This window comes from Grampus griseus (genome assembly GCF_964374135.1).
Source record: "Grampus griseus genome assembly, chromosome: 18".
Lineage (NCBI taxonomy): Eukaryota > Metazoa > Chordata > Mammalia > Artiodactyla > Delphinidae > Grampus > Grampus griseus.
In genome coordinates, this window is record NC_139012.1 from 27,166,685 (window position 1) to 27,184,011 (window position 17,327).

The window sequence follows — 17,327 nt, forward strand, 5'->3', positions numbered from 1 at the left end:
TGTTGGGTGTCCTATTGGCCCCTTGGCATTCCTCAGCCATTTAAGTCCTCCCTAGAACCATATAGAGGAATTTTTATAATTGATAGTTATTTTTATGTTATAATTATGTTAAACAAGTAGATCCAGTATTTCAGACCTTTTTGAAGACTTCTAAGATTCTTCAGAGGTTATTTAGCCCAACTGTTTTCAGATGCAGATGAGAGAACCAAGGCCCACAGAGGTATACGTATTCCACTGTGTCACACAGGCAGGTGAGGGCAGTGCCAGGGTTAGCACCCACCCCTTGATGTCAGGCATCTCTGAATCATCTTGAGGGCAGTTGTCTCTGAATTACTGTGAATTAAATGTGTAGGCAATAATCTTCTGATAAAATGTGTTTAGGTTAGTCCCAAGGCAGGGGCAAGAAAGAAAATATACCAAGAGAGGTAAGATATTTCATTGAAAACAAGAAAAAGTCCCACATCTAACACAAGCATATAGAACCTGGGACGGGGGAAAGGGATGAACTTCAAGTTGAAAAAAGCCCCTCAGTTCTCTCTTAATCTTCCCCTTCTCTTTCTTTCCCCTCCTCTCCCCTCCCCTTCCCTCCCTCCCTCCTTCCTTCCTATTGTTGTTACTTAAATCCAGTGGTTTCTTCATAGAATAATTAGGAGTTTGTTCATGAAGCAAGGAATAGATACACAGATAAGTAAACAGATGTGTCCATGTATGCATACAAGCGTGCACACACGCACACACACACACCTCTCTTATTTTCTTTAAAGATAGACATATTGTCACAGATTGGGTTTTCTGGGAAGAAGACACTAAGACAGAGTTGAATGTGCAGGAGTTTTGTCAGCAAGCACCCCTATGATCAACACCCACGGAAGGAGGGGAAGGAAATAGGATTGATTGGGCAAAGGAAGAAATGAGGCTGGGATGCAGGTCAATGGATACCTCAGCAGGTTGTACAGGGAGCTCCAGAGCTCAACTGGTTTGAAATGGTCAGGCTTTAATACCCCTACCTCCATCAGTTACCAGATGTGGGTGAGCCTAAGAAGGATACGACCCAGCTGAGTCAAACCCCAAAGGGGCTGAGGGCCGAAGGATATCTGCTGACAATACTCCCAACAGCGGGGACCCCCACCTCCCCTTGAAAGGGAGGACTGCGTGGTTTAGCTCTGTGTCCAGCACGCATGTATTCCCAAGAAAGGGCCAGCCTGAGCTGTATGTACAGACACAGGCACCACATGGAGTCTCACACAGAGTGAGCACGTAGAGGGCAAGGCTGTTGTGTTAGTGAGGATAGGTTAGGATCTGCAGCTACGAAAAAAAAAACCAGTCCGAAGTCTCAGTGGCTTATAACCACAAAGACTCATTTCTAGCTCATGTTTCAAGTCTGTTGCATGTGGTCTGAGGCTGTGATCTACGTTGTCTTCACTGCAGTGCCCAGGCTGAGTGAGCAGCTGCCACCTAAAGATTCCCAGTCCTCACGGCAGAGGAAACAGAGGCGTGAGGAAGCGAGCGTGAGCCCTTTCAGCTGCAGATTGCAAGAGACCTATGTTACTTCTGCTCATGTTTCATTGACCAACGAAAGCACCTGATCGCACCCAACTTCAATGGGATTCTAAAATATAACACTCTTCCAGGAAGGGGAGGGCAAGCTGATGTTGGTGAATGGTAATACGACTTACCACAGTTACATTAATCTCAAGGAACACTCTAGCAAGACTAAGAACAATTCTACAAATCACCATTTAAGTTCAAGAAGTACAGAAATGGTGTGTGTGATCATTAAAAGTCTGTAACTGCAGAAAGGGAGGAAAGAGATTTGTGTGAGGCTCCTGAGGATGGCAGCCATGAGAGCTGGATTTGGACACAGTAGGCTTTCAGTATATTTCTATGAAATTGAATTGAATTTAGGGTTTCATGTGGGTTTCTTTTGAATTTAGTTCATCACCAAGATAACCTAGGTAGCACATCCAGTAAAATACAAGGCATAATGATGCACCCTTTGAAGAATTTTTTTAATGTTAAAACTTTTGTGGTTATACAAGTAATATTTTTTACAATTAAAAAAAGCATAAATAAGAAAAAATCATAAATAAGAAAACAATCTAAATCAGTATAAGTAAGAAAAACATATAAATAAATATGAGTAAGAAAAAAAATGTCTTAGTTAAGGTTGCCATAACAAAATATTATAGACAGTGTCGCTTAAACAACAGGAATTTATTTTCTCAGAGTTCTGAGACAGGAAGTCCCAGATCAGGGTGCCAACCCTAGTTGGGTTCTAGTGAGAGTTCTCTTCCTGGCTTGCAGACAGCCTCTGTTTTGCTGTGTCTCCACTTGGGGGCTGTGAGTGGTAAGAGAGAGTTGGTGGTGCGGGTAGATCTTCCTATTCTTACAAGGCCACCGTCCTATTGGATTAGGGCCCTACCTTTATGACCTCATTTAACCTTAATTACCTCCGAAAGACCCCATCTCCAGGTACAGTCATATTAGGGGTTAGGGTTATAATATATGCATTTTGGGGAGATACAATTCAGTCCAGAGCAAAAATTATAAATAAAAATAATCTCCCAAGGTTATTATATCAGGAGAGACTAGATTATGCTCTGGTAGCACATCTTAGAGTCACTTATGATAATAAAGGTTCTCTTTCGGGCTATTTGCCTGAAATCTGACTCTATCAAGAGTCAGCCAGGGACTATTTTCTTTGCTTCACTCTGGAATTGAAACTAACGGAGCAGAAACCATTTTAAATGTTCCTGGTTACCATGGTAGAAAGAAAGAGAGCTCTCAACAACCTCAAACAGGCAATGAAAGGCTCCAGTCAAGAAGTAACCATAGGGGCTTCCCTTGTGGCACAGTGGTTAAGAGTCCGCCTGCCGAGGCAGGGGACACGGGTTCATGGCCCGGTCTGGGAGGATCCCACATGCCGCGGAGCGGCTGGGCCCGTGAGCCATGGCCACTGAGCCTGCGCATCTGGAGCCTCTGCTCCTCAACGGGAGAGGCCACAACAGTGAGAGGCCCGCGTACCGCAAAAAAAAAAAAAAAAAAAAAGTAACCACACTAACTGTACCTGCATCTTACTCCCAAAACTGGACCAAGGGCTTCACCACAGACAGGAGGGCCAGGCAGGGCAGACCAACCACATCCTCAGGAGGCAGGGAATTGGACATCACTGTAAACAGTATTCATGACTACTGTTATGGGTTGAATTGTGTCCCCTCAAAATTCATATGCTGAAGTCCCAACCCTATTACTTCAGAGTGTGACCTTCTTCAAAGACAAGGTCATCACAGGTGTAATTGTTTTTTCGGATTATCTTTATTTGATATTGATTATATCTCTGGACTCCTGCTTTTCCCATTTAATCTGTGTGTTTACTACTTTTCACCTCATGGAATCCTGAGATTTTAGTTGATTTACTTTTTTTTTTGACATCTTTATTGGAGTATAATTGCTTTACAATGGTGTGTTAGTTTCTGCTTTATAACAAAGTGAATCAGCTATATATATACATATATCCCCATATCTCCTCCCTCTTGCATCTCTCTCTCACCCTCCCTATCCCACCCCTCTAGGTGGTCACAAAGCACTGAGCTGATCTCCCTGTGCTATGCGGCTGCTTCCCACTAGCTATCTATTTTACATCTGGTAGTGTATATACGTCCATGCCACTCTCTCACTTCATCCCAGCTTACCCTTCCCCCTATCTGTGTCCTCAAGTCCATTCTCTACGTCTGTATCTTTATTCCTGTCCTGCCCCTAGGTTCTTCAGAACCATTTTTCTTTTAGATTCCATATATATGTGTGAGCATATGGTATTTGTTTTTCTCTTTCTGACTTACTTCTCTCTGTATGACAGTCTCTAGGTCCAACCACCTCACTACAAATAACTCAATTTCGTTTCTTTTTATGGCTGAGTAATATTCCATTGTATATATGTGCCACATCTTCTTTATCCATTCATCTGTCGATGGACACTTAGGTTGCTTCCACATCCATCACAGGTATAATTCATTAAAGTTAAGACGAGGTCATACTGAAATAAGAAGTCCCCTATTCCAATATGACTGTTGCCCTTATGGGGGAACTTGGACAGACATGAGCTCAGGAAGAAAGACATGGGAAAATGAAGGCAGACATCATAGGGGTGTTTTTGCAAGCCAAGGACCAACACAGATTGCCAGAAAACCACCAGAAGCAAGGGCAGAGCATGGAACAGATTCCTCCTCACAACCCTCAGAAAAAAACAACCCTGCCAACACCTTGGTCTCCGACTTCTGGCCTCAAACTGTGAGACAATACATCTGTATTGTTAAGCTGCCTGTTTATGGTACTTTGTTATAGCAGCCTTTGCAAACAAAGACAGTTATCATAGTAACTCTTGTTTACGCCCCCCCCCAAAAAAATCCAGTTACATCGTTAATTTATGGTGAATTAGAGTGCCTATTTGCTCATATCCTTGTCCCCACTGGAGATTCTCTTCTTTGGTCACAGAAGCTAAATTCTAATCAAACAGCCATGCCTTCATTATTAAGCCATGCTGAGGACTGTGGATAAGAGATCACAGAGAACTGTGATTTAATCATTAAATTACAATAACTTCAAAACTGTTTTGTGACCGTTCTAAAGGGATCATATAATTTCATGCCTTCTTTGAATGGCAATCAAACTTAGCTACTTGGAAGGAGTCCACTGTCCTTGTGAAGGCCACTTCAAGCTTCTGGAAATAGGACAGCACTTTCTAAGGGAGGGTAATGAAGACAGTGGAAGCAGCTGGTGGGGTAAGAGTGAAAAAAAAAAAAGGCGCTTTCATGCTATGATCCCCCAGCTGTTTCTGAGAAAATAGCATCCGTGAACTATTCTGTGATGTGGCTGCACCTTTTCCTCTAAGTTCAATTTACATGATGTGTAGCAGAAGAGGCTGTTCCCCTAGCTTACCACGCAGGGATCCTGCCCATGGACTTGTTCTTCTGGACAGATCCTACTATTTAATTTGTATGATAGGGACTTCCCTGGTGGCACAGTGGTTAAGAATCTGCCTGCCAATTCAGGGGACATAGGTTCGAGCCCTGGTCCAGGAAGATCCCACATACCACAGAGCAACTAAGCCTGTGCACCACAACTACTGAGTCCGTGCTCTAGAGCCCTTGAGCCACAACTACTGAGCCCGTGTGCCACAACTACTGAATCCCAGGCACCTAGAGCCCGTGCTCTGCAACAAGAGAAGCCACCACAATGAGAAGCCCGCGCACCACAATGAAGAGTAGCCCCCACTCGCCACAACTAGAGAAAGCCCGTGCACAACAATGAAAACCCAAAAATAAATAAATAAACAATAATAATTTGTATGATGGTTTGAAAACATCATTCTTGGGTAAAAATACACACACACACTTGTTCTTTCTAAACCTGAGAACAACAGCTCGAATAAATTAATATACATTTTAAAATGGTGATATGCAAGTAAAGATAGAGAGACATAGAGCTAAAACTGGGATAGACTGCCAATCTATAAGCCATTATTTGCTGAGACCCACTGTATTTTGTGCCACATGGATAAAATAGGATTCCTCATGATCAGGGACCTCCAGTTTAGTTAGGGAGAGATTTTTCCAAAAATGTAGAGCCCAACAGAGGCATATATGCCACTGCACATGGTTCAGCTGGGTGCTCTCCCTCTCGACGGCTGCAGGAATTAACTCATTGTATAATTGATGGCTTATTAATATGTTTGCCTTCCTGCATTTAGAATGTAACTTTCACCAGGACAGGGCTGGTCTTGTCTTTCAACATTTTAACTTTAGCATTTGTCGTGGTGCTTGATCCACTGTGGATGTGAAATAAGAGCTCGGAGAATAAATGCATGAGGTACAAAAACTGGTGGATGTAGATCATAAGTGATCAAGAATTTGAAAGGCAAGGGGATTATGAGCAGGCTGGAGCAGACAGGAGAAGCATCACGAAAGAGATGAAACTTGAGACTTGGTCATAGTGAATGGAGTGAAGAAAAGAAAGAAAAGTCATAGATCAAAGAGTTGAGGATGGTGAAACGATGGGGAAAGGAAGCCTTATTTTAAATAACACTTGTAATAAATGATTCAACTGCTGAAACAATGACTGGGAGTGTTGAGTGTGTAAAGGAGTGCTGATGCTTTTTACCTAAAAGAGGTAAAGCCACTTGGCAAGACTCCAGCCAGCTGCCGAGGACTCCACGGCCAAGTGCAGGATGTCTTTGTGAGAGAGGTACACAGAGGTGGAATGCAATTAATTATAGGGCTTCAGTAAATAGGATGAACAGAGGCCTGGTTTTGAGTTCCCATGGAAGGGTCCCACCTTGGAAGGGCTGCTCACACCTAAACTAAGGGCAAGAAGAAAAGGACTGTGCTTTGTTGGGCATCTTTTTTTTTTAAACAGGCTTTTTTTTAAAAAAAAATATTTTTAAAAGTTTTTTTAAACTATTTATTAATTTATTTTTTGGCCACACCATTTGGCATGTGGATCTTAGTTCCCCGACCAGGGACCAGGGATCAAACCAGTGAAGTCCCTGTCGGGCATATTAAAGACAAAGCAGTCAGGATCTCAGAGCTGGGGTTCCTATTCTGCTGCTCTGGCAAATCCTAGAACCTCTCTGTCTTTGTGATTCCTGTTACGATATTCCTGGACGTATTATTTCCTACATTCATTCTCTAGCATTCAACAAACATTTGTGAAGTACCTCTTAGCTTTAGGTGGAACTAAAATATTCTTTAAAAAGTTACCTAGTTTAAAACAATCACCCAATTTGCAACATTTTAAAATATTAAACATTATAACTTGCTGTGTCATAATGCCAGGGGCTAACCAATAGTGAGAACATCCATCCGGAAGAGAAATCACTGTCAAAATAGACATTTTATGGTGGAATAGAAGACTTGGGCTCAGTACTTCCATTTATAAAATGACTCATAATCAGTACAGGGGCTGGCATATCACTGATAATCAATAAAATATTTGTTGAATGAATAAATGCAGGCGGGGACATTATCTGATTTACAGCTGTCTACCCAGCTCTTAGACCAGTGCCTGCCACATAAAAAAATTTAAAGATTGGTGGAATAATAAATAACTAATTACATTTATTTATTCTGCAATCACTTATATTGTTATTACATAAAAATTTGATGTGTAGATTCAGTATTAAAACCTCAACTGCTACTCAAGAGGCCAGGATTTCATTCCAAACCAATAAAGCGTAAGTGTAACTTTTCTACTAGAATGTAAGCTCCATGAAATGAACTGTCTGAGTTAGTTTTCCTTAATGTTTTTAATAAAAATACATTAAATGAATAAATGCTAACTTCCAACAGTCTATTCTAGAAAGAAAAACAACAAAAAGATAACAACAAAAAACCACTGTGCAAGAAAAACCCAAGTTCTTCCTTCTGCTGTAGTAAGAAGCATCTTTCATGATGACATCTTGAGACATTTTAGCTCAAAATTCCCAGCCTGTGAGAAGATGGTACCATCCATACAACTGGGCCAGCACCTCTGATTAATTGTTAATCCAACTTTTATGTGTTTTCTCAGTGTTAACCGCAATCCAATTGTGGGTGTATAAATTTAAAACCAAAAAAAAAAAAAAGAAAAAAGACTGTCTCAGGAATGAAAAATAAATGTAATCTGAAATCAATATTTATGAAGTTGTGATTAATTGACTGATGACCAAATGATTACAAAACGTCTGCCTGAAACATCTACTCACATTTATTAGCTTTGACCAAAAAAATTAAAAAACAATCTGAACTGGGTCAATGAAAGAATAATGCATTCCTAATCAATTTTTAATAGCACTTAAGATTTTATATTTTTTAAACTTGCTTTTAAATAATTTATCATAAAAATGAATCTGATTTAAACAAGGAGTAAAAGGTGTTCCACGGTTATTTGATGGTTTTCTTAGCAAAGAAATTCAATTGTAACTGACTTTTTATTACTGAACTACTTTATTAATAATAATACATCTTGCACTTACATGAAGGCATTTAGCCAACAATCTCAAAGAGTCTAAGTGAGATCTAGGATTTAGCTCCCATTCTACCATTATCTGGTGGTTTACCTTATCTAGGCCTCAATTTCCTCATTTGCGAAAGGAAAGGCCTGCATAAAACCCCCTAAGATCCTTCCTACTTCTAAAAGTTTATAATTCTAAGGATTTAGGAGGCTTTAGCCTATCCCAGGTGCTGTATGTATCTGATCAAACTCCTCAGGTCACAGGACTCCTCATGGGGCTACGAAGAAGCTGAGAAAGAAATTAAGCAGAAAGTCAACAAGCCATGTAATCTTTGTTTTCCTCTTAAAGTAATGGCAGCATTATTTAATGATTTGGGCCAAATAATGTCTGTTTAGAATATGATTTGTCAAGATGCCATATCTTATTAAAATTAAAGCAAATGTGAATTAAAGCATTGCTTTAGTTTTCTATTGCTGTGGGACAAGTCACCCCAAAGCTTAGTGACTCAAAACAACAATAAGTATTAATGATCTCTGATAGTTTTTGTAGGTAGGAATTCAGAAGTGACTAAGCTGGGAAATTGTAGCTTGGGTTCTTTCAGAAGGTTGCAGTCAAGATGTTCACTGGGGCTGTAGTCATCTGAAGGCGTGAATGGGGCCAGAAGATCCATTTCCAAGATGGCTTAGTTACATGACTGGCAAGTTTGTGTTGGCTGTTGGCAAAAGGCTTCAGATCCTCCCCAAGTAGGCGTATCCACAATGCTGTCTGAGTGTTATTTGAGGCACTTCCACAGGGCAAGCAATCCAAGAGAGCAAAGCAGAAGCTACAGTGACTTTTATGACCTAGCCTTGGCAGTCATACATGTCACTTCTACCATACTCTATTGGTCGTACAGGGACAGCTTCATGGGCATGAAGCTGTGTAGTCACACAGGGCCCTACATTCAGAAGAGTCCTGCACTTGGTTTAAAGCTTTGATGTTGCCATGTTGATATTCTTAATCATTTTATCTTTGGACTTTCAAAAGTGAAGTCAATAGGAACCATGGAGTACACAGGTGAGCAGAGAAGGTACTTGCAGTATGTGTATTCACTGCTATTCCTTGCCACCCCTTTGCATATGGTGTTAGCAATGCACAGAATTCTGGTGGGAATTCAGTGAAACTCAAAGCAAGGACAACGTCAGCGTATTTTGGAAGCCTCCAGCTTCCAGAGTGTTGGGAGAATGTGCATGTATTAAGAAGTGAAATAAAGAGTTAATTTTGTGCATCACCAAAAAAGAGAAATGCCCTTCATAGGGCAGAGGGAAGATTGAGTTCCTGGCCTTAAAGCATTTGAATTATTTAAAGCAAAGCCTGGGAATTGGCCTGGAATCAATCTGGACCTAGAGAGAGTCCTAGTCAGTCTGTATTGTTAATGATATTACTCAGGTGTGTGTGTGTGTGTGTGTGTGTGTGTGTGTGTGTACTTATTCACAAATCATTAGTGAGCAGAGCAGGTATGTTATGGTATGATCCTATCTGTGCTTATGCACACAATAATATATGAATGAAAATGTTTGTAAGGATATGCTCCAGAATGTTGATAGTGATTACCAATCAGGATCGAGAGGTAAGGCATAAACTTAGAGGAACTTCTGCTTATTATTTTATATATTTATAAATGGCTTAATTTTCAAGATGACTCTTACTATTGATATTTTTATAATTAGCAAAATGCAATACAGTCTTCCATTTTGAAGTGAAAAACAAGTAAACGCAATGTGTAAAGCAGCCTGGGTCTGTAATAAAGGTAGTTGGTGGCTAAAGAAAATATTACGGTCTGTGGACTAGTCACTCAGTACCAGATACTAGATAAATCAAATACAATCCCAGGCCTCAAGAAACAGACAGTCTGTTGTAGGGGCAAACAAATAAACAATCAACTATAATAGAATGTTATTAGCCTAGTGCAAAAAGAGCTATATGGACAGAGCACTAGAACAGCACTGAGAAGCTGTGACAATGATACAAACGAGGGATGTTCGAAATAGTCTAGATTTAAACATTCTACTTAAAATGTTGGTTATGATTTTTTAAATATATTTTTGTGACTGAGTACTAACACCAATCATCAGGATGATTAACAAGAAATGAACTTTCCCTAGTAGCTTTGGAAAAGTCTTTTTTTTAAAAAACTGTCTTCAACGTGTCTTCCTATTGCACTGTCTCCAAGGCTTGGTGTGAGAGGCAGAACAGTCTCAGTCCTACATCCCCCTCAGAGGGTGGGAATGACAGGTCCTAAAATACCACATTAGGTATAAAAAAGGTGAGAACAAGGTGAGAACAGGGAAGAACACAGTAAGATGGGGAAAAGGCAAACCTTGAACGACGGTGGGTAATGACTTGGAGCTTTCGCATTCTGAAGCCTGAGATTTACAGCCAGGAATATGAAAGATGCATTTAGCAAAACATGTGAAGCCGAGACCCCATTTAATATGACTCCAAACAGCCAGGAAATAGGCAAAGCAGATGACTTTTAGGTCAGTCATTCAGAAAAAAAGTGGCCATTAAACAGACAATCAATATGACTCTTTTGCCCAGATCTCCTATCCCAAGCATGTGATGGTCTCCAATTCCTAGGAAATTAAGTTACTGAGCTGTTTGGAAGAATTCTCACTATCACCTGTGAGCCGATTTTGAACTGGAATTGGGCTACCTCAAGTGAATTACTAGCTGCTCCAATCTCATAATTGTCTGTTCCTTTTGTAGACGTGATAGTAAACATACATTGACCTCATTCAATACACACACACACACACACACACACACACACACTTTACCAATGAGGAAGCTAAGAAGCAGAGAGGTTAAACAAATAGTCTGAAGCCAGTAGAGCCAGGAATTTGTTCAGGCAGGGATTTCTGCCCTGCAGCCCAGGTCCAGACCCCTTTCTTTTAACCATGAGGCTGCTTCTTGTAATTATAATGCTCTCTCCCACAAAAAGATTAGTAGAAGTAGTTGCACTGGTTTTGTTTCTAAATCTCCCTACTCACAGATTGTATTTGTTTGCATAAATTGATCACACTGGCTCTTCCTCACTTAAAGTAAATTGCAGTTAAATTCCAAATCTGTTATACTCAAAGATTCATTTAGGAACTTTCAGAGTTTTTCATTGGTAGGAAGTGCTAACTTATAACATCACACATTCTTCTTCAGAGTTCAGCAACATAGTGGTACATTTCATATCCAACCAGGCGCCTGAAATGAAGGCTTTAAACGCCTGTGCGAGTGCTGTCGGGGAGTGTGGATGGTTCACGCTCTTTGCAGCTTTCTCACACGTGGGTGTAAATCAGAGTCCACGGCTCAGATCCTAAAGTCTTTCGGATAGAAATCACAGCAGGACCAACAGTGAAAGCGTGTCTTCACGGAAAGCTGCTATTAATGTAAGCAAAACGTCTCTGAAACAAACAAGGAGACAATCACTGTCGTTTTAAAGTGACATTACATCATTTAAGAATGTAAAAAGACCTGAGCGCGGTAGAAAGTTGCTTGGAAAAGTTAAAATGTACAGATAACACATCAAATTTTTATTTGTCTTTCCTCTTCCCGTTTTGACTGCGCCGTGTTTTCTGTGTCGGGTTTACTCTTTAGGTGGAAAACTCTTCCCTCCTTCCCACCCTCCAGGAAAGATCCTGGGATTTTAAATCGCCTTTCTCCATCTTCCTCTCCTCCCTCCACCATTACTCTTTCATTTAAACTTTCAAGATCCTCGATGCCCGTAGCAAACCTCCTTCCTTCCCATTCTCAGGAATCCTGTAGCTCCCGAACCGGGGAGAGTATTTTTCAAACTGAAAAGCAAGGAAAGAAGGAAGGGAACAGCTCTAGCAGCCGCGCGCTGTGAAAGCGCATTTTCGTTGCCTCGACCGGCGCGGCGTGGCCCTGCTGGGCCACCGTAGCCGGCCTCGCGCGGCCTCAGTCGCTGTTAGGAGCCGCGGTCGGCGGGACTTCCGTGTTGGCGGGATTCTGAACGCTGCCATGGCTCAGACCGTGCAGAACGTTACATTGTCGCTCACTCTGCCCATCACGTGCCACATCTGCTTGGGGAAGGTAATGGGTGATTCCGGGCACGGCTACGAATCGGGGTCGGGTGTGCAGTGGCCCGCCAGAGCCGAGGCCGGTCTCTGTGTGTGGCGGGGACGCGGCGCGAGGCACCTGGCTGGTTGAGGACGCCGACCCGCGTTCTCCTTAGGCTGGGGTGGCCACGTCCTGGGCGACGGAGGGAGCGCGCCGCGATTCGTGTGGTCATCTCTGTGCCTTTCGGAGGAAGATGACATCGGTCTGGGGTGTGGAGGGAGGGCGGCCTCACCCGGGCGACTCCGGCGTCGAAGGAGGCCTGGTCAGAAACGAATCCCAGCAATTTACGCCCCTGTGCATCCCCATCAAAGCCTGAAAACACGTTTCCTGGGAGCCTCGCTAAGGTTCCTTCGTCCTCTGCACAAACTAGAGTGTTTTGTTCTTGGGCCTCCAGTGCTGGTTGGAGAGTCTTTTCCATTTCCAAGATCATTTCCTTTACTTAGCCCGGCGTTGGGAGTGGCCTTTGCTCTGGGTTCAGAATTAGAAAAATAAATAGTACGTGTCCCTGAATGACGTTTAGAATGAGAGATACGGTTGTTAATTCCAAGAACAGATCAGTCACGAGGTAGAATACCGTCTTTTTGTGATGCAAGAGGTGCCTAAGGTGTTTGTGAAACTAGGTGGAGAAAGTAGTTCAGAATTAGAAACGGAGTTTTGAAGGTTCTAATGCATTTGTCTCTTTCATTTCCGTTTGTGCCTCCCGTTCTGTTTAAGAAGAACATTTTGTTTTACTACGTAGGTCTAGAAGGGAGATTTTTTTTCCTCACCCTGAATTGTTTTTACGTTTGTGGTGTGTTTGTGCGTGTGTGTGTGTGTGTGTGTGTGTGTGTGTGTGTTTACCGCCCCTCCCCCCCCCACTGAAACTGTAGCCACAGGCATAGGATTGAGAAATGCAAACTTAATAGAGCAAACATTTGAGTGTCAGCCAATATGATCATTTGATCATCTGCTTTAAGTCTATGTAAATTTCCTGAGTTCAAGAAGTAGTAGGAAGTCAGGCTTGGAAGAAACTGATAACTCATGATATCCATCAGAATGAAATGCCAAGGAAATAGCAGATGTGCTGTGAGAGGATATAGAGATGGCTTGATCCATTCTGACTGGCGAGATCAAGGATGGCCTGTGGAGGGTGGTTATTTGAGCTGGCACTTGCTACCACTGTCTGCATACATAGCTGAGAGGAGGGGAAGATGTTTCAATTTGCTACAGTCTACATTTGGCTCCTGACTTGAAGTTCCCACAAGTTAAGTTCTGAGTGAATTTACTCCCAACAGTAGCCTGGTAAAGGGCTGATAAAATAACCTTCGGAAATAATTTTCACTTTGTTGTAGTTGTACACATTATATCTAGTTTCCTTTAGTTCATAGACTGTCTCTTGCAGTTGTGTTGAAAATGTGTTTTGCCTGGTTGATTTTGCCTACCTATGCTTCCTGTGTTTAACAAAACTGATAGCTAATAGAATATAGTGCTTTGCAGATTACAGAATGCTTTTGTATACATTTAATTATTTCATTTACCGCTCTCACCAGTGCTGTGAGATAGATAGGGCTGATTTCCCCATTTTTCAAATAAGAAAACTAAGGCTTAGAGTCTCCAGCGTTTGAACCTGTTACCATTTGTGTCTTCAGTAAGTTACTTCCTAAAAACTCACTTGAACTCATGCATAACAGCAGACACTTTTGGTGTCTTTTTTCTGCCATGTACTGGTTAACTGTATTCTAGAATTAAATGTGATTAATTAATTAAAGGTTAATGATTTGTAAATAGGCATTTGTTTATGTCTACTGTGGAGGCAGAAAGGCGTAGTGGTTGAGGGCCCTGAGTACTGTGTTCAGACTAAGTTCTAATCTAGGTCTTCCACTTAATAGTTATACGACCTTATACACATTACTTAACCTCCCTCAGAGCAGTTTCCTTATCTGTACAATGGGAATGATAATAGTATTAACATTCATCCTTGTCTTTTGGGGAGGATTAAATGAAGTAATTCATATGCAGTGCTTAGCATGAAGTTTGGCACTTAATAAATGTTAACCTTTACTATGGACACTGAGGCAGACCCTCAAAATGAGGAAGCCAGCCTTTCCCAGTAAATGTTCTTCCCAGTTGCTTCATGAGACCAGTACACTCACTCAGTGAAGATTTACATTCCCAACAGAGTGGGACCTGTTTGTCCAGGAAATTGCCACAGTACATCCAGAGGTTTTAGCTGGTTCCCTATCCCTGTTGCCTTTTGTATAGTTGAAGCAATTCTGATCTGCTTGTGCTTCTCACCCTCCCACACACAGCTGAATTTGTGGGGTACTGGAGATGGTATGGCCTGGAGTAGCAGCGCGTTCCTGATGTTACTTCCATCTCCCTGACACACAGCATCTCCGGCCACCTCTGAGATCTGCCTTAAGGTCCTTCCTGAGTAGCCCTCTTCTGTATAATCATTCTTTTGCTGCCCTCACCATTTGTACCATATAGAATTAGCAGTCTTCATTTTTGATTTTTCTGCAGAATTAGGGGCCATTATTCTCAGAGGTTTACTGTAAAAAAAGAAAACCTTGCATATTACTTAAAGAAGATAGGGGTGGTATAGACCTTAAATCTGAAGAGATAAGGTAGATGCTGATTGGAATGGGGGTGGAGGTGGGGAAGAATGCGGGGGTGGGGGGGGGAGGGAGCAGTAGTGGAGATAGTCCAAGTATGTAAGTGGCTAATACTCTGTCTTTTGAATACAAATGTGCTTAAAATTGAAAAGTTTAAACATTTTGCATTTCCTACCTCTGACTCTACCTCAGTCTTAAAGGTGGATTCTCTCTGCCCAAAAATGTTTAGCAACCTTGCCAGTATTGTAAGTAAGAGCTCTATGTGGCCTGAATAAGTTGGGTACATCCTGTGGGACAATTTGTATATAACATTTTCTTGCCTATTCCTCTTTAATTTTTTTCCATGCCTTGGGGTAATAGGCCAGCAGGCCAAAGTACAGAAATGATCTAGCCCAGGATATCTGTTCAGTGACATTTGGTCCTGCCGCCAGAATGCTACAGACCAGTTTATCTCTAGATAATTCCAGGCTTTTATCTCTTCAATTAGGATTCAAGCTATGAAATGAAACTGTTGCAGGTAATACTTTTATTGGCCGAGTCAGCGTTTTGCCATGAGTGACAGCCAAATGTGGCCCATAGTTAGTTTTATCAAAGGACAGAGGAGGTTCTCAAGAGAAGTGCCAAGCAACTAGGCTTCTAATGCTGTTTAACATTAATATATCATATCCAATTATTCCTCACTTGAGTATGAATCCAGTTTGGGGCACCATGCTTTAAGATAAATATAAATAAACTAGAGTATTTGAAATCATTTGGAAAGGAATTGAAATTGAGGTTGGAATATAGATGGAATGGAATAGTGTTGGAGTGAATGAACATGATAGCAAATCATTAAATAAAGTATTTTCATTTGGAAGGGAATCAAGCTTTGGGTAGCTCCACGATATTAAGATTTGTACGTAATATGATGCAAGCTTTCTGGCTGAAATAATCAGAAATGAAATCAGCTTTCTTAGAATGTGGAGTGTCCGTCTCTTGAAATGTCCAGTAATAGCATGGACTCTTTCCCACTAGGAACACTGTGGAAAAGAACCCTTCTTTCAGGGAGGACTTCTTGCTTTGCTTTCCACACATGTAGTTGATTTAAAATGTTGCAAAGATAGAGCTAGAGACAAAGCCTTAGCAACTTAGCATCCTAACTCTAGGTTGACTAAATTCATTAATCAGTGTTCATTAGGGGCTGTTGATCAGCCAGCAAGCCACCCACCTCAGTACACTGAGCCCATGTTTGAGTCCTGATTGTCTCTCAGTTCCCAAGAGTAGATTTAAGAACCAGCCTTGTACATAATTGTCACAGGTAATTTGCTTTGAAAAAAAGTCATGTGGAGTATATAAATTTTGCATTTTCTCTTTTCTAGATTAAAATAAGCTTGAAGAATGCAGACACTTTCAGAAAAGTATAACACTGTTGTGTCTTAACATGGAGTATAATAAAAATTAACTCAAAAAAGTGTTGATATATCCTAATAATTTTCAAGGTTGGCATATAATAGCTGACATATTTACTTCACAAATAAGATTCCAGTTTATCCTTAAGCCGTTCTAGGTAGGGATAAAGATGGGAGAGGGGAAATGTATTATCTCTCTTTTTATGTAGACAGAAGTGGGGACTTAGACCGATAGGCATTAAGTATAATAACTTAGTTCTCGGGATCACACAGTTTTAAAGTTCTAGGTCCTAAACTCTGGCCCAGAGCCAAATATTTCTTGAAACATAGCAAGAACAATCCAGGAATTTTATTTTTAAAAGTTTCCAAATTTCTAAGGTTGAATAGGCGGGCCCCTACTACAATCATTTCTACCTCAGCTTTGTTTTCCAGTCTTTCTAGGTCTCCACTAGTGAAACCCATAAAATTTTGACATAGGTGCCAGAAGGATATTCTTCGGAGAAGAAGGATTAGCTCTAGTCTCTAGTAAAGGTGACAAGAGCAGAGAAGTTGATTGTAAGTGTAATTGCCAGGCCAGTTGGTAAAGTTTATCTACTGCCTTTTCCCTCCAGCCACCTCCATCAGTACAGTACCTCTTTGCTGCAGTCCCTACTGATCCTGGTGTCTTGATACTTTCAGACATGTGTCTTCTATTTCTTACTTCCAGATTATTATTTACTAAACCTGCTCTAAGGAAGAAAGAACTATTTCTTAGTTGAAAGATCATTCAGTTTGCATGTGTAATGGTGGTTGAATGCTGACTCTGCCACTTAGAACCTGTATCATTATTTCCTTGAGTCTCAGTTTCTACAGCTGAAAATGAATTTGATACTATCAACCCCATTAGGTTGTTAGGGAAATTCATGTGAGTATCCCAGCCCAGTGGTTCTCAATGGGATGGGAGTACATTTCGTTCCACAGAGACATTTAGCAATGTCTATTTCTGATTGTCTTTGGGGGTGCTACTCATATCTAGTGGATAGAGGCCAGGGATGCTGCTAGCTAAACATCCTACAATATACAGGACAGCCTCCCACAACAAAAACTTTTTGTTCCAAAATGTCAGTAGTGTCAAAGTTGACAGACCCTGCCCTAAACCAACATATAACTCCTATTAGGTAAGTCTAGAATGGATATTAATGGACAACACCTTTAGGCATGACTCCTCCCAGGTACGTTTGCTTTTTATGAAAGGGGTTTTTGTGG

General features: G+C 41.2%; 1 protein-coding gene across 1 annotated transcript in view; it reads left to right on the forward strand.

Moving 5' to 3' along the window:
- Positions 1-11,967: 11,967 nt before the first annotated feature.
- Positions 11,968-17,327, forward strand: part of OBI1 (ORC ubiquitin ligase 1) — a 45,985-nt gene continuing 40,625 nt past the window's right edge. Inside the window, exon 1 of the mRNA XM_082675691.1 lies at positions 11,968-12,073. Coding sequence (XP_082531817.1) covers positions 12,002-12,073 — 72 coding nt within the window. The 5' untranslated portion in view covers positions 11,968-12,001. The remainder of the gene's footprint in view (positions 12,074-17,327) is intronic.